At 39.1% G+C, this 18,790-nt stretch overlaps 1 protein-coding gene across 1 annotated transcript in view; it reads right to left on the reverse strand.

Moving 5' to 3' along the window:
- brinp3a.1 (BMP/retinoic acid inducible neural specific 3a, tandem duplicate 1) overlaps nt 1–18,790 on the reverse strand; it is a 71,169-nt gene that overhangs the window by 42,551 nt on the left and 9,828 nt on the right. Inside the window, exons 3-4 of the mRNA XM_042481951.2 lie at nt 5,823–6,013; nt 1,278–1,462 (exon numbers count right to left, since the gene is read on the reverse strand). Coding sequence (XP_042337885.1) covers nt 1,278–1,462; nt 5,823–6,013 — 376 coding nt within the window. The remainder of the gene's footprint in view (nt 1–1,277; nt 1,463–5,822; nt 6,014–18,790) is intronic.

The raw sequence follows: 18,790 nt of genomic DNA on the forward strand, positions 1-18,790 counted from the left end.
CTCAGGGACATATTTTTGTTAAGTAAATCTGTTAAGTATTTAAAAAAAAAAAAAAGGTTCCCGCATCTTTGGATAATATCCCTTTTCGCACCGTGGAAATACTTATTTAGAGGAGTTCTGCTCCTGAAGAAACCTGAGGCAACCTATGAAACAGCCACCCTTGGGTTTTTGGCTGGAACATTAAATGAGGTCTTAAAGTGCATTCACTATGAAGGCTTCATTAATTAAAAATGGTAGGAGAAGTAGCTCAGGTTCATCATTCCGTATAGAGGGTTCTGTTTGCTATACATTGTTAAATTATGCTTTAATATTCTGCAGCATGATGGTATTCTGCATATGAAGCAGGCCAGAGTAGCCCACCAAGGGCCTATTGATGGGTCGCCAACTGCATATGGTAATTGGTAGTAAGTGGTAACTACTTGGCAAGTACTTAACACTTTAGTGCGATTTTCCTAAATTGCTCCAATACTTATACCCAGAGGGGAGTAAAGCGCAATCATTAACTCTACATTAACAACACGAATAAGTTTTGTTTTTGTGTTAACTAACTACAAAAGATGCCACCTACTGTACTGTGCAAAAGCAAAAAAAAAAAAATCAGAAATCTTTGTTCCTTGTCCAAGGCATGTCATTAGCTTCTCTTAGAACAATTTACAAAGCTTAAAAACTGCAAACCAACTTTGTTGATGTTATAGCACCCAGCGGAACTTAGGGTTTCATGCTGTCAGACAATATGAGTATCCCATAATATTCAGTTAAAAAAGAAGAAGGTTGTCTAGGGGACTAAATGTGCTATCTCTAACACTGCAGACAGACGTCTCTGATGCAAAATCTAATTAAATGATGGTCAGTTACCTAATGTGAATCAATTTAGGGTTGAAAGGTTGAAAACCACTGAAAAAGACAATTAACTCAATAACTCAGTGATTGTAATGTTTGCATGTAAACAGATGATGGATGAAAGGGTCTATACCAATAATAGCTTTTATTTAATTAAAATGAGGTGAATCTGCTGATTGTAAAGTTTCCATTCATATCTTCCTTACTGGCCATGATTTCATGAATTTTTTTCTGTGAGTGAGCTAATCAAGACCACTTTCCATGTTTTGAAAAATACAATGATTATGTCCATTCAGTGAAATAAATCTGAACAATGTCCACATGTAATGGTTTTGAAAAAAAAAATCCCGCAGAGGTACCAATATAACATTCTGGCAAATGAGTATCTGTATTTTTTATAGTTATTGTGTTTGACTGAGAGCAGAAAGCTTTTTTACCTTGATGGCAGTGGAGGCGATCTGGATGTGGTGCAGTTTGTGCAGGGTGCTCTCCCTGTCAATGAAGTAGGAGGCAGCCAGCTGGTGCAGAGCTTCCAGGGTCACAGCTGTGCCGTTGGATTCGCTCACTTCAGACGTCCGACTCAACTTCCGCTTGTCCACAAAGATCATTAATGACTCTTCCCCTGTAAACACACATACACACGCAGGCATGAACACACACTCCGTTAATGACTAATCCTCCCACGAACATACACACACACACACACACACACACACAATGTTCTCAGTGGTGTAGTGGTAAATATTAACCCATTAACACCTGCCAGTGCTCATTATACAAACATACAGTTGGCAGACACACTTCTTGAGGTAGAGAGCTAATGAGAAACTTATCTGGCGCTAGGAATTGTATACTGTGGTCTACACTGTGTCAATTCTTTGATAAGTCTGCAGCTATATACTGCACAAATTGAGATGCTTTATGGAACGAATCTTTCATTCTAACAGAGCCAAAGCTTTCAGAGGAGAGTATATTGACGAACGATGGTAAGAATGGAAGATCGATGGAAAAATCCTTTCTAACAGCATTAGGTTTTATGTGGAATGTGGTTTTAATTTGGAGAGGCATTAGAACTAATATACTGTACATTACCACTGGGGGTAGAGAGAGGTTAGTGCTTGTCTCTATCACAAAAAAAAGGAGAAAAAAAACCCAGGTTATGTAACTCTATTATCCACTCCTGAAATCTTTTTAACAAATGTGATTTTTTCAATACAAATTAAGTAATAGGAATAATACTGTCTAATTAATTTAATTCAATTGCAGCAACTTCTTCATTTTGTCTTCTTTGAAGATAATGACACATTTATTAATCTGGTTAAAAAAATGTTGACGTTAGAGAAATCCTTTGATAAACAGGTTATATTGGGGAAAAAATAGAGACAGTAGGTGTGACTGTGGAGGGCAGGGGTTTGTTATACAACTCACTAATGCACATTTTATTTAGGCTTAAAGTTGTGCAAAATTAAGGGTGTGGCCATTTTGATTGACATTCTTTCAACAAGTCATCACAACAGTCCATGAGTGCAGCCATTCTCCTTCCCAACTGCTTAAATACCCGCTTGGTCAAGGATTTTGCCGTCAGGCAATAACGTAATATTAAGAGCTGGAAAGACCCTATAGGGTGGTGGAGAGGGGAGGTGGATGGGTCCAGCAAACCCCAGAGTTTCTCCTGGGAGCCTGTTTTGTGTATAAAAGTTCAAACCGTGATATATATATGTACATATATATATATATATATATATATATATATATATATATATATATATATATATATTACCAAGGAAATATACACTCACCGGCCACTTTATTAGACACACCTGTCCAACTGCTCGTGAACACAAATTTCTAATCAGCTAATCACATGGCAGCAACTCAATGCATTTAGGCATGTAGACATGGTCAGGACGATCTGATGCAGTTCAAACCGAGCATCAGAATGGGGAAGAAAGGTGATTTAAGTGACTTTGAACGTGGCATGGTTGTTGGTGCCAGACGGGCTGGTCTGAGTATTTCAGAAACTGCTGATCTACTGGGATTTTCTGTAAAAAGCTTTTGTACTTTGCACTGAAGGAATGGAAAAGCTCTCCAATCTCGTTATACATTGTATAATGACAATAAAGAGCATTCTGATTCTGATTCTGATTCTGATTTTCACGCACAACCATCTCTAGGGTTTACAGAGAATGGTCCGAAAAAGAGAAAATATCCAGTGAGCGGCAGTTCTGTGGGCAAAAATGCCTTGTTGATGCCAGAGGTCAGAGGAGAATGGCCAGACTGGTTCGAGCTGATAGAAAGGCAACAGTAACTCAAATAACCACTCGTTACAACTGAGGTATGCAGAAGAGCATCTCTGAACGCACAACACGTCGAACCTTGAGGCAGATGGGCTACAGCAGCAGAAGACCACACCGGGTGCCACTCCTGTCAGCTAAGAACAGGAAACTGAGGTTACAATTCGCACAGGCTAACCAAAATTGGACAATAGAAGATTGGAAAAACGTTGCTTGGTCTGATGAGTCTCGATTTCTGCTGCGACATCTGGATGGTAGGGTCAGAATTTGGCGTCAACAACATGAAAGCATGGATCCATCCTGCCTTGTATCAACGGTTCAGGCTGGTGGTGGTGGTGTAATGGTGTGGGGGATATTTTCTTGGCACACTTTGGGCCCCTTAGTACCAATTGAGTATCGTTGCAACGCCACAGTCTACCTGAGTATTGTTGCTGACCATGTCCATCCCTTTATGACCACAGTGTACCCATCTTCTGATGGCTACTTCCAGCAGGATAATGCGCCATGTCATAAAGCTCGAATCATCTCAGACTGGTTTCTTGAACATGACAATGAGTTCACTGTACTCAAATGGATTCCACAGTCACCAGATCTCAATCCAATAGAGCACCTTTGGGATGTGGTGTGCAGCCGACCAATCTGCAGCAACTGCGTGATGCTATCATGTCAATATGGACCAAACTCTCTGAGGACTGTTTCCAGTACCTTGTTGAATCTATGCCATGAAGGATTAAGGCAGTTCTGAAGGCAAAAGGGGGTCCAACCCGGTACTAGCAAGGTGTACCTAATAAAGTGGCCGGTGAGTGTATGTAAATGTGAGGTATTTTACAGATGTTCCAAGTTCATTATGAAATCTAACAATCAGAAACTACATATTTCCTGTGAAAACTGAAGTGTATTTTGAAAAGACACAATGCATGAAACAGGCATAATTTGACACACTGTCCTAGGACATCATTAACAGACAAAGGAGGATACCGTAATATGTAGACATGAATGGCCACTGACCAAGGGGTGATATTTGACGAGTCAGGATGAAACATTGTCGATGAGTTCTCCACAGCCGCAGTCTCTCTACCAAATAGCCATATATTGTATCACACTGGCTTACAGTAATACAGTGAGTTATATGGGGCCATGCTTTAGCTGCTATTGTTTGCAGAACATAGTGTACGGGATTCTTTCCAATCTATTTTAAATACTGTTATTGGTATTCATCATGACTTTGTGAGTTTATACACTGGAGACAGGAGATGAAAAGAGCCAGCAGAGGAGCTGGAGGAGATTTTGCAACAGATAGCCACGGGAGCTTTGCTGCGCCTTACAGCACTCTGGCTAACTTACATCTATTGTTATGGAAACAGAGGATCCACAGACATTTTTGTCAAACATCTCAAAACACAGATTTTACATCTTGAATCAGAGAATATGAGCTTAAACAACCACAAACAATCCCACAGTCACAGCTGGGACATTATTTAGTCAAATATTTGGTTGTTTGAGTATTCAAGAAGCTTGAGAACTTCAAATATGTTGTTAAAGATTACTATTTTTATGAAAATCATTTTCATTTGAGAGGTGAAGGTCCAGGTGAAGGTAGAAACGTCAATCACAAGGTACTAATGTAGGACACAGTGTTAGTGCACATATTTGTACTTTTTCAAGCAGGAACTACATTCATAACCGGAAATTAAAATCTCTTTAGCCATATCCTATTTGAGGTTTCCAACACATCTGTAGGAGGCATGGGTTAAATACACTGATTATGGAAAACACCAGCTTTTTTTCTGATGCAGATTTATGACATAGTTCTTTATGATTTACTGCTGCATGACTGTGATGTTTGGATGGATGCTGTAAACCAGATGCTTAGAGATGCCAAAAGCAGCAATTTTCTATTGCCTTTTTGAAGCAACAAACAAACAAAGTATGGTTAAATTTGTATTACTCACTGGTAAATTTGTTCTCTCGTTCCTCAAGTTGAAACACTGGCAAAGTTCCTCAAGTCCCAAAAAAGTTCTTGAAATTAGGGCTGAGCAATATATTGATATTATTTCGATATCATATGAGACTAAATATTGTCTCATTGCTGTTGATATTGTCAGTAGCATAATATTGTAGGTGTTGTGTCATGAGAGCAGTCTCATAACATCACTCAGAAGAAATGTAGTCATCTCTCAATTGCTGGGTTTTCTCACAGACAAAAATTGCAAAGGTAATAAAAATATCATAATTGATTACATGCCAGCGGCAGAAATTGGCACTGCAGCGCATCCAATTTGAGCAGCCCAACATGTTAACATGGGTACTGAAAGGGAGTGGGCAGAACTCCACAGATTCAACTCCATTGTCCCATTTTACAGTATTTCTGCATCTAGTATGAACCCAGCGTTAGTCACTAGAACTTCATTGCTGATGATTTTTATCAAAAATGTGTAAATATATTGTGACTGCTCCAGCAGTCAGTTCTATAATATCATGGCAATATTGAGGTATTTGATCAAAATTATTTTGATTGATTTTTTCAATATTTCTCAGTTCTTTTTGGCAGGTTTACTGTTGTGGAAAGGGATGACAGGTTTGTCCTGGACCGCACCCCAAACCTCACCTTTTAACAATTCCTTTCTCCCCCGTGCAGAGATAGGTCAATGAAAGTAAACAGAACCACAGCTCGTCTCCTTTATTTACCTCCCAGTGTAGCGGAGAGTAGGAAATGGGTTCCGTATTTCCTGATGATGTTGTCCGTGATGGCGCTGAGACTGGGCCTCCTGCCCAGCTGCCTAATGGTTTGGAGGAACTCGGGGTCCAGCGGCAAGGAAAAGCCATTGTTCTCTTGTCTCTCCAGGGCCAAGCTGTTCACCTTCCAGCGACCAAACTCCCTGCAATGTCAAAGAAACACATGCTAAGAGTGAGCAGAGGACACAACACATGAATGCAGGTGCCAGAAAGGACGTAGGTCCAACAGAAGCCGGTCATTATGCAAACAATACAAATACAATACAAAGAGTAAATGCACCAGGACAATCCAAATCGTTGTTTTCTGCTTCTTGAATAGGTGTGAAACGGGTGAAAATTGTTGTGATTCTGAAGCGAACAGAACACAGCCTGTGTCCTATGTGCGGAGGCTCATATTCAGATCTGTTCCTTGCCAGGTGTAAAATATAATGTCTGCATGACCCTCTACGTGAATCTTGTGTGGCACTCGGTAGAACATGAATGGGTAACTGTCAAACCACAGCAGCTTAAAAAGTGGCAGAAAAGATTATGCTATTTTTTAAATATTCGGGGAGAAACACAATGTTTTTCACTGCAATATGAAGCAATTCTCCAAGATGGAGGTACAAATAGCAGGAGACCATTTATTGGTCACAACACTATACCCTAAACATTGAGTAAATAACACATTATAATGTAGTTGTAAGCAGATACATAAATCCTGTGGGTGCACATAAGTGGAGGCCTTCTATAAACAGAAATAGACAGATACTTATATAATATATGTCTTCATATAAGAAGTTACAACTGTACTGTACATAATGTCCTCAAAGCCTCTTACAACTACATTATAGTGTGTTAAAACATTATGTCATGGTGGTTTGTATACTGCCTATGAATGCTAAATATGGGGACTGAATGGTTTCATGCAATTTCTACCTCCAGCCTTGCAAAATGCTTTGGAGCTTAGTGAAAAACATTGTGTTTCTCCATCGATTTTGAATAATAGCGCAATCTTTACTCATCTCGAATCACGATTGGAAGCACTGTGGTTGGACGGGCTATAATCATGGAAGGAGTCTTGCTGCTTTTGGGCCTCTTTTGGAGGGAAACAGGCTTCATCTGAAGTCGTTTGATATTCCGCCTGGCCTCGGAGCATGCCAGCTGCCTTTATCTACCAATTGCAGACTGAGTGCTGCTGCTTGATGCATAGATTAGCACGATTCAAATGCAGCTGGTAATAAACATGGCTCTAGCCCTACATAGCAGGGGAGAAATTGAGGACCTTTCAGTCACTGTTGGGTAGGTGGTGGATTTCTCTACTGAGAAAGGGACATACGATACAATACATGTTTGAATGTGTTTTTGCTTTGTAGATGTTGTGTCAAAGAGTGGTTGCAATACAGCATACTCTTGACTTGATTGCAGTTATTTTGGAGAGAATCAACAATGAATGTATTGCACACTCAACCATTCAACCATTTTTTACTATCTCGATTTGATTATGCAAAGATGCAGTTGCAGCGTGGAAGACACTGTAACAAGACAGACTGGCTGCCACCTCCAATCTAAGTTTTTATTTTGACAGCTCATTGACCAACATGACAATGGCCCATAAAGTGAGACAAAGAAAATTTGTCAGCTGTAAACCAATTTCTTTTTTTTTTCTCTACAAATGATATCCCATCGAAACTGCATTACTTTTGGACGCTAATAAGACAAAAAGGATGTCAGGCTAACATATGGCCTGTTTCCACTACATGGTGCTGGCTCTGCTCTACTCTACTGTACTTGCCGTTTTTGGTTGTTCATTAGGAAGTTTTTGTATAATCTTTTTTTTTCTTTCCCAAAATGGTAACCAGAAAGATCACGCCATGATTGCTCAAGGAGGTGCAAACGTTTCTCAGCTTGCTGGCTGACAAGTGTATCCAGCGAGTGCGAGTCTGTGTGTATGCATAGTTCAAATTACGAGGGAGCGAAGAGGAGCTCGGCTCCCCTGACAGCCTCCCTTGAGACGTTCAGGGGGTGCTCTAAAAAACTGTTCACTTTCGTGTTATAGATGATATATTTTCTGCACATAAAGGTTCCAGAAATAATAAAAAATAGAAGTAATATGTCAATGTTGTGTATTTATTCGCTCATTACATTCCATTGCCGAACATCTGTCTCCACTATTTAACTTCTGTGTCTATCCCTGCTGCAGCCATCTGTGTGTGAAGCGGTACTGCGGTCAAATTCCTAAATTTACCTAGTCACCTGAACTCCTCATCATACAACAGAAGGGACAAAGAGGAAAAGTTACTGGTGGTGTTAACTGCTTACAGTGGTATTAATAAAATCTTTTTCGCAGTAACCCTGTAATTGACCGCGTGCAGCTGTACACTGTGACATGTTTTAGTGGTGGTGCACAGCAGAAAATGGGGCTTCCCGAAAGCCACTGTGTAATTGGAACTCTGCATATGTGTGTATTGCGTTGAAACCGACGTCACGGCAGTGATGCGCGGCATCACTAGGATAGAACAGTTACTGCTGTTTGATGCAGTGCTCAGGGGCCGTCTTTGTGAGCTGCTCTTCTCCTTCCCTTTCTGCCATCACTACTCGTCATATTTTGCCACTGCGGTTAACATCAACATAAGCTGAGTGAATAAATACATTTTGTGGAGCTCTACAATGAAATGGCATTTTACCCATTTTAAATAGTCACATTTGTTGTAAATCTGTGATGATTTAGCAAAAGTCTGAGGTCATGCAGAACTTATGGGGATTGCCTGAATTTATGTTAATTGTTGCGATTGTAACATCACAACATCCTGTAGAAACTGGCTAATGTGTTACTAAATCCTGTTTCACGCACTGTAGGAGTAGTTCTTGCATATCTACTCGCCTTTTAGCTCTGGGTTGGCCTCCACCAACTCCTGAGAAAAAAAAAAATCTGATATTTTAGCTGCTAGATGTTTTTTTCACCAGCTTGTTGCTATGTGGTGATGGACAGGTTGTGTACAGTGGATTTATTAGAGCTTTTTTGCTGAAAATAGCTGTCTGCTGCTGGTGGAAACAGGATTGAGGAGGGCACTGAGACTGAACTGTACAGTAAATGTGCTGCAAAATAAAGAAAAACAAAACTAAAAGAAGATAAAAGTCACACCAGAGTTGCAGGTGGGTGATGATTCTCTGTGGGTTGATTAATTAGTCAAGGTTACTTTATATCACCCACCCCTCGTAGCATCATGCAAACAATTTTCTCCTGCAACAGGCAAAAAGACAATCTATATGCAAGAAACAAAGTGATGCCTTAGCTTCTGCACTGTTTTCTTGCATGATACTGACAACCACTTCATGCATTAAATGCCAGTTTACATGACTTCCCAGAAATAAGATTCCTCAAATCTAGAAAAATGTAAACAAGTTTTCTCCGAACACTGATTCTCTTCCTACAATGCAACAGAGCAAATGGGATCTTTGTTTCTGGATGTCTTTCTCTCTCTCCCTCTCACATACATAAAAACCCCAACACCCTACAGACAAACACCAACTCCCTCATGCAAAGATAGTTGCCGAGACACATGCACTCACACACCCCGCAGCTGCAAACATCTAAACAAAGCTGCCCTTGCTGCAAAAACTTTGCAATCGCCCAGAATATCGCAGAGCCCCTATGGGTGCAGACCAGCTGCCAATCAATTTCCCACCAATAACAATGACCCCCTGAGAAAAACACAAAACAGAAAACAGCTCATTAAGGCCCGTTTCATGTCTGTGTTTCTCTATAACGAGCGGCCATTAGTGCTTCCCTCCGTCCGCTGGGGCTGGCTGAAGAAGGGAGCAGCGGAGAGAGAAAGAGGGAGAACTTAACTGTGATCGACACAATGCCTCGCTTTGCTGCTCGCTGATGGACATTTATGAATGGTGCCACAGCTGAGCTGGAGGATACAGCACACACAACACACACACACACACACACACACAGACACAGACACAGACACACATACACAGGTCTGTTTTCGAAGACTTCAATTCCACCCCAACTTCTGCATGCCACGCACATACACACACAAAATGATCTTGCGTTTCATGGAAGACTGCAGGTTTATTTCACCTTAACTCCTCTCAGTGAGATGCTGAGTGACTGAAATAGCCTATCACAGGCACACACACACACACACACACACATACAGGCAGTGGGTTCATTTCACCTGCAGCTCTGTGCAGCAGGGGGGCTCAATGCACATCTTCCTGTCAGCCCCCCTCGAAGCGAGCCAGAGCGCTGTGCGCCAAGAGGTGAGGTACTGCAGGAGCTATAGAGGCTGGGATGGAGTCGTACCCTGCTATCTGTCCATCACAGCCCAGGTGTCTCAGATTTATCATGGCGTACAGGCAGCTTGAGGGCGCCACTCGGTGCCTAACATAACAAATCGGAATCAACCCAGCGTATAACCTGCTGATGCAGTCAAAACACGCTACTGAGCATGACAATGCAGACTATGTCAGTTTGGTACAAATGTGACTGAGCAGGAAAAGTGAGTGTCTGCTACTGCTAATGTTATCTCCTGAGGTGTGCTAATGTGGGAAATTATTGTAAAGAAATTAAATGCTACACACACAGTGTTTTGATAACAACAGGAAACACACAAAATTAACAGCAGCAGTCTGAAACTTAAAATGGCTTTTGACATTAAAGACAGCCCGTTCTCATTTCTTAACTCATCAAATACCTCCGCACGGACAGTGACAAAAGCAATGACAAACTTTTGTTGCCTCAGTCTAACCACGTGCTTGTGTTTCACAAGGAAACAAATGTTTTTTACCAATGTTGTTAGTTTATTTTGAAAAAGAATGTTTGCAGAAACTGTACATTTCCTGTGGAAATAAAAGTGTATTTTGATAATGTATTTCACAATAAACTGACATGGCATCCCAGAATCTCAACAACAGATGCAGTAGGATATGTAGCGTGTCATATGTAAACGTAAAAGTCTAGTGACCAAGCAACATTATTTGACGAGTTGGGATGATAATGTGTTGTCAAAAGAGAAGTTTGTGAGTTCAAAGGTTTTTAAAATAAAATAAATGAATGCAATTTTTTTAAAAAAGATTGATACTAATTTCAGAAGTTTTTTTTTTTTTTTACATTTCAAGAACCAAGTTAAATCCCATCCCAGTCCATACCGCCCCTATCTAAAATGTGCTATTGTATATCACATGAGAAATTACGGTGGCATTGGCCCACATACACTATTGTTTAGATTGGCCTCCATGTCATGACTCTTTGTGAGAAATACCTCGGGGACTCTCTATATAAAGGCCTTCTGCGGGGTGAAAGCCTGACCCTCTGGTTAATCAAAAGCCCACAAGCCATGCTAAGACTGCACCACGATTCTATTAAATGCAAATCACACATGGGGCCACACCACATATTTCAAACTTGGGGTAAAAACCATGCTAAATTAGGCTAGAGTAATGCATAGTCAATTTGTGATACTTTCAGAGGGATTTGCGCATGAATTCAGTTGTTTGTTCCAATTAGCCTGAACAACTCTGTGGCCCATTTATGAACTGTTCACACAAACTCACATGACTGGCAACGTGTGAGAACTTCATGTAATTCATGCTTGACCCAGACCTCTGTTACATAAAATGAATTTGCACAGTATAATGAAACCTACTGCACATGTGCACACAAAAAGAAAAGCTTGGAGATTCCTTTTTTTTGAGTTTATAGAAAAAATATAATTTATGGTCAAAATCCGTCTTCGGCTTCAAGTATGAATCAACTGTCTCAATCATGTTATGTTACTGTGGTGAGCTACACGCATTCTCATTTGGACTCATCATAAGAACATTTGAATGACACAGAAAGCTAAACAGGGAAAAAAAATAACTGTAATTGTTTTCACAGGTGTTCAGAATATTTGCATATATACACGCTTTCCAACTGAGAGCCCATTTCCTCTGAAGACAGTCTTCTTCCACCTCTCATTTCCTCGCTGTTTTACTCAGACACTGTATAATGACTTTACAGCAGTTAGGTCCAGATCATTGCTCCTCATATCAAAAACTCTGCATTCAAACTGTGATTTTAAAAGCAAATGCATACTATTTACACACTGGAGAAGCCGAGGATTGCATATATAATCGTTTTTCCCCTTGTATTCTTATATAATTAATGTACAATTATTTTGAGCCAAATCAGTGGTACAAAGGGGAAGAAACTAATTAAATTACTTGAGTGACTCAGAAAAGTCTAATTTCACCTCTGACTTAATGCAGTATTGAGCTTTTATTCAAATTACATCTTTGTCTTTCATTTCACATGAGAACTCTGTGACATATTGGAAGCTCTACAAACAGACCACCCTGTCTCAGAGAAATTACATTTCTAATTTTACCATTTAGATTTTGATGGGCAACATAATTGCAGGTCAAACTATGCTCACTGGCAACTTTTCCCCCAGCGAATAAAGTGCTTAATTTTTCTATAAATCATTGGAATAAAAGGCATGAGTCTGGGTTTCTCTCAACGTTTAGATTTGGTTATGGTTGGGGGTTTGTCTACATGGTAAAATAAAGAAGACAAATCCAGTTTTGGACTATGTCACTGTTTTTACAGATAAGAATAGTTTTTATCAATCTGCTGTAGTTTTTCCTGCATTTTTTATGCACCAAATTAAGGTGTTCTTGGCAACTCATCACAGTTTTCCCAGCAGCTTCTTAGGCACCAATTATGGATGTTTTTTAAGGACCTGTTGCTGTTTATCTAGCAGCTTTTTATGCAACAAATAAGTGTGATTTTTATCGACCTGTCACTGTTTTTCCAGCAGCTTTTAGGCATCAAGGCATCAATTGTGGGTGTTTTTAACGACCAGTCACAGATTACCAGCACTTTTTAGGCATCAATCATGGGTCATATTTTGGGAACCTGTTGTTTTTCCAGTGGCATTTCCAAACCACAATGTAGTTTTTGTGCCTAAATCACAACATTGGTGAAGTGTAAAGTTTCAGTGGATCCACCATAAATTAACATACAAATGTAACATATCGATGGTTTGCAGAAACATAATTTACAATGCAATTTATATACTGTATATATTTATATATTTTTTATTTTATTTTTTTCTGGTAATTGGGTTAATGTTTGCCTGAATATATACAAATATACAAATATGAACTATATTCAGATAAGTTTAGTATCAACACTTTTTATGGAGCTAGAACAGTGGCAGTACATTTTGGCATCAGAGATAATTATTACATCAAAAAAGGAAACATTGGCACTGAAAAAATAAAACACAGGCATTAACAATATTCATTTTTTATATGATTTTGCATTCTGATGTGTTCTACAGAGACAATCGTCTAATTTTTATCTTTTAGTGTTGAGTTGTTTTTACGCTGCTGTCATCAGCATGAAGTAATTGACACACAAAAAAAGAAACATGAAGAAAAACATCAGCAGATTTTCATTTAAAAAAGACATCACATTGCAAAATAATATCAAAATAAAACAGTTTAATTCTTTTTTCATTTTTTTTCTGTGGATTTTGTCACTGCCAGTGTTTCCCTTTCCAGCGCCACATTTTATTTTCCAAGCCAAAGCTTACTGTTACTATTCTCGTTCCATACACTTTGCAACTTAATTGCCAATGTTTCCAAAAAACATAAACTGAGCAGCATTACAATTCTCTCCAATTGTATACCTACTTATGATAGTATTGGTGGTAGAAGTACATAAATATTATTTCTAGAAGATAGGGTTGACTCAGAAAAACTATAATTGGCACAACAATTGTTTGTCATTCTTCACATTTAAACAAATACGTTTTAAAAATAATCAAAGCTCTGGGAGGACTGCATTCATTTTAATAAAAGAAAACAGGGCAAGAGACAAAAAGCAAAATAAATGGCATCCAGTGAAAGAATATAATAGGGTTTACTGGAATTGGTTTTGCATTTTTCAAAGCGGTTCCAAAACTGCCCGTGGAAAGAAAAACAACAACAAAAAAAAAAACACAAGCTACCAACAACATTTACCTTACCATGATGAGAGACAAACATTTGCTCATCATCAAAAAAAGCCTGAATGAGAACATATGTGCGTGTTTGTAGCTGGGTTACCCCAGATACCAAAATAACCCGTTGCACAAAACAGTTGGTTGATGTAGACTCAATGTTATTTCAAGGACCTCCCCAAAGAGAATTGTGCAAAATGAGGGAAAAATCCTTCATGCTTCAAACAGGAAGATAAACCAAATTACATTTATTTGGAAGACCTTGCATGCAAACTGCCCTGCTGTTTTCAATACTGCAGTTTATTTATTTTTTTTTTTCCTTTGCTGCAGCTTGATATTTTTCTCCTCTTGGTATATTCTGATGTGACATTGATCCTTCTCAATATGAACATGCCATAGGCAACAGAAAAATGATTTTAGAAATTAAGAATTACAAATACAAAGGCTTTTTATTTGAGTGACATCAAAAGAAATTCTACAAATGCCAGTTGGATATTGAGCTTTTTCCTGAAAGGCACCTTCATTGTGGCACACATCAACTTTGTTAATTGAGCTTCTGATGATCCAGCCTTAACAAGAGGAGAGCTGAGAGTGGGGGGGGGGCTGGAAGATGGAGATGCTCGTGTCTTTTAGTAATCCACCCACCGCGGAGACAAACACGGAATGAAAGCAAGATCAAGACAAGAGAAGAGAGCGTAATGATGTAGTTAATGGCTGCTGGTTGTGAACGCTTCACGGAATTGCCACCAACAGTTTTCCACCAACATCAAACAAACATCACACCATTAATTTGTGAAAATCCTATTAAACCAGCCAAGAGGTCCTATAAACAAGACAGCACACTGTTTCCTGCTCTTTTTGCTTCTTTATGCCTTTGAAGCTACTAAGTGTTACTCAAGTACGCATTTCAAACACTCGACTACCTCAGACTGTGACCATTGCAGCGGACGTTCTCCTGTAGAGGATTAGGATGAATTACATTGATGATGTAAAATGGTGAAAATGAATGCAATCAAATATTACTCTTCTTATTCTGCTTTAGTGTCATAGCTTTGTAAATTTTACTGTTTAAAATAATACTCAACAGATGGACTAAAGAGGAGCCTCAAGTCACTAATTATTATTCATTTTTTTCAGAAAACTCTCCTGGTTAAGAAACTATAAAAGAAGAAAAGGTCATTATGTCAAGTAATGCGCAGAAACACACATTAGTGCCACAAACAATTACTGTAATCAACCTGTTTAAACTGTTAATGATATATAAATATTCAGGAGGGCTAACATTAATGTTCTACTATTGTCAGAAGCAGGTGCAAATCAGCAAAATTTGTATGCCTCTGTAAAGCCGACCCTTTATCATATACCAGTACTTCACCGACTTTGTCCGTCAATGTACTAAGTTTGCATTTATGCTTAGTTTAACTAATGTTAGCCAGACATATCTTAATTTGGAGATAAAATCATTAACATTAGCAATAAATCCTGTCCTCCTGTTGTAACTTTTCAGTCAGAGAGCTGCAGTGTTGGTAGATGATAGCAAATGTTAGTCTTTCTAGGTTAATCATTGTCATGACTTTTGTGTGTGCTAGGCAAGCTCCTAGGAACAGTGTCAGGAAATTGCCTGACTCTGACCGGCCATAGCATGTAGTCCAGCCAGTTATAATTACAGCCATTAAAAAAATGGTTAAAATTGCAGTCTGGTCAGCTTTCATAGATCAAACCTGCTCTGTTTGGCTATGTATTATGACGTAGCTATCTTGGACCACACATGATGGAGCTATATACAGAGCCTTGATATGTTTTAAGACCACTAACAAGGATGTCGCACATGCACGTTTAGATACATTTAAAAAATAAAAATAAAAACATCAGTCAACATCATGTAATGTGTTTTTATTTACTCTTACTCTTACTCTTTAAGGAAATTTCTACAAATTTGGCACAAACATCCATGTGGACTCAAGGATGAAGTGATTGCAATTTGGTGGTCAAAGGTCAAGGTCCCATTGACCTCGCGTTCTGTCTGACTCACTTCAGTGAATGTGATATTTTGAGAATACATTGAGGGCATTTCGAAAATTTGGCGCAATGCTCCATTTAGACTCAAGGATGAACTAAGTAGTATTCGGTGGTCAAAGGTCAAGGTCTCCGTGACCTCATAAAACACATTTTTTGGGCCATAAGTCAATAATCATGACTTATGGTATTTGTGACAAATCTCACATAAGTGTTTAATGGGGTAAAATGACATGTTAAATCTAAAAGGCCAACTTCACTATGACATCATAATGTTTGACATCACAACATCCACATTTCAAGCACTGTCAACTGTCATGGTTACATATGAGTCTGGACAGGCATGGATGTAAACTGTAACTGCAACTTGGCTGGTTCATGGAGCCATACATCCGCAAGGCAGTGTTTCCATTTTAATTTACATTATGAAGCATTTTTCAGTCAATGGTGGGTTATAATGGGCATTGCTATGCCATGATTAGCTTTAGTGACTTCATCCATCACCAGTGGCTCATTCATTGCTACCAGATGACTAGCAGCATCCAATCAAATGTGTACAGGGTACTCAGTGGCCCTAATAACCTGACACTTCTCACTAATTAGTGAGCTGATACACTCATGGCCACTCTGTTTTCTGCTGCAGTCTCCTCTATCACCTCAACTTCCTCCTTAGATATTATGCTTTTGGTATTGTTGGCTTTACTAATGTAATATCTCAGTGTGTGTGTGTGTGTGTGTGTGTGTGTGTGTGTGTGTGTGTGTGTGGAGATACAGAAATCATCCTTGTTGCCCTGATTTTATGAGAACTCCCTAAACGAGCAGAGCCTTTTTCTGCCAGACGACACAAATATTTGCTATAAATGGTCACTTCCTTGACATGAATGTGTCCAACTGAACTGATTACTGGCTTTCATCTCCTAGCCAAAAACATTTTTACTGCTTAACACCATTTTAAATTAACTTCCTTTCACTATTTTTCTCAGAAGAAAGGGAAATTTTACCATAGTTTGCTGAGGGAATTACTCTAGCTGTCTTTTTTTTCCTCCTTACTGCACAGTATTCCACAGTTCCAAAATGTTTTAGGGGGGTGAGTTTTGTTGAAAAAGCGATTGCTTCATTGATTTGTAGCTCCCATGAATATCACCACACCTCAGATAACAGAAAGCAAGGGCAAGTCAGAGAGAGAGAGCATGATTTGCAGGAGGGTTTGCCGACATGAAGACTGCTGATCCCTTTTGTACTGCTATTTGTCATAACACTGTTGACAAGAGACTCCTCTTCACACACAAAACAAGGAATGCCTAGAATCACATTGTGTACATAATGAGGCATGCACATACTGTTAATACACGCTGTGCACACAGACACCCCACCTCACACACACACACACAAACAAATGGAACAGAAGATAGAAGAGCCACCAGCTACCTTAAATCCTGCACCTCATGACACAGTGGCTTTCTGTCAATGACATGCCTGCATGGGCTTTTTAAATTTTAATCACTGTAGCTGCACACTGTGTCACCACATACGTGCATAAACTCTGTGTTTTTCATCACACACTTTGTTGTTTAACACGTTCACAGCTGATTTTCTTCAATATGAATTTTTCTAATCAAGGTATTATTTTGCCAAATTATCATTCTAAGCACTGTTACTGATATCTTTGTATTCAGTGACATCAGTGCGATGGACAGACCAAGTAACACTTATGGTAAAGACAAAGACAAACTACAGCTTTACATCTCATTCGAATAGGTTTAAAACTGTGTTTATGGTATTTTATAATATGGGAGTTTGATTTATACAATGTTATAACACAAATAAGTTATGAAAAATCATGATCAAAATTGTGTTGAAGAATTTCCGTTGGTGCAACAAGAGGCAAATTCACACTGTGGAGGCTGAATTAGTGGTTGTAAATCATTCAGTTTACATGATGTTAGAAAAAGTCAAATTATTGCGTTAGTCAAAATCTTACACCTACACAATGTGGTTGGGAATTGATTTACTCTTTCAAGTATTCTCCTCAACCAGACATGAACTGGCTTAGGTGTTCTGTGCATGCTCCATGGTCCCTGTGCCAAAAGTTGAACAGCATAAATTCGTAGAAGAAAGTTGGGAAAAACAAGAGCAGAAGAAGAAGGGAAGAAAACAAAACAAGATGAATTTAAAACTTAAAGTGTAGAGTACGTATGAAATGTACAGCATCGAAAAGTTATCCATATTCTCACCATTTCAACAATATGCAGTCTGTTTGCTGCTTGCTAATGTGTTGGCCTTTTTATAGCATCAGTTAACAACTTAAAATGTACCATGCTGATGTATGTTTAAGTTTTCACGTTTCTATCTAAAATGACAGAAATCATCCTTGGGAAACATTTATATTATGTGTAATTTTATTTGGCCCATGTCCCAAATGCTAAAATGGAGCGGTCAAGGTTCATGACCTTTATGTCAGCCAGCCAGCAGGGGGCGATTGACATGTTTTGGCTTGACTGTTGAGAAGCAGTCATGCAGTCCATCTTCATTTACAATCTATGTTTTCTATAAATCAAAACTCAGCAGTCTAACAATGGCATAAACCTTGGTGCTGGAAAAAAAAAAAGCCATCCATCCATTTTCTTCCGCTTATCCGGAGTCAGATTGAATTGAATCGTGACCTTAAAACTGAAAATCTAATCGAATTCTGTATCTTAAGAATCGTGACACCCCTATCAAACACTGAAGCACAGTCTCTCTTTCATGGAAGCTGCTTCCGTGGACCTCTGGCCCTGATAACTCCCCCATCACACACTTGTCAGAAGCCATAAGCTCTGCGCTGGATGAGGTCCTCGTCACTGCCATCGCTGCTGGTGATCGAGAGGAGAAGGCTGCTTTGCTTCTGTCCTGGAGACACATTCAACCTCAGAGATGAAG

This window comes from Plectropomus leopardus, chromosome 5 (genome assembly GCF_026936395.1).
Source record: "Plectropomus leopardus strain MGB_pleo_1.0 chromosome 5, ASM2693639v1, whole genome shotgun sequence".
NCBI lineage: Eukaryota > Metazoa > Chordata > Actinopteri > Perciformes > Serranidae > Plectropomus > Plectropomus leopardus.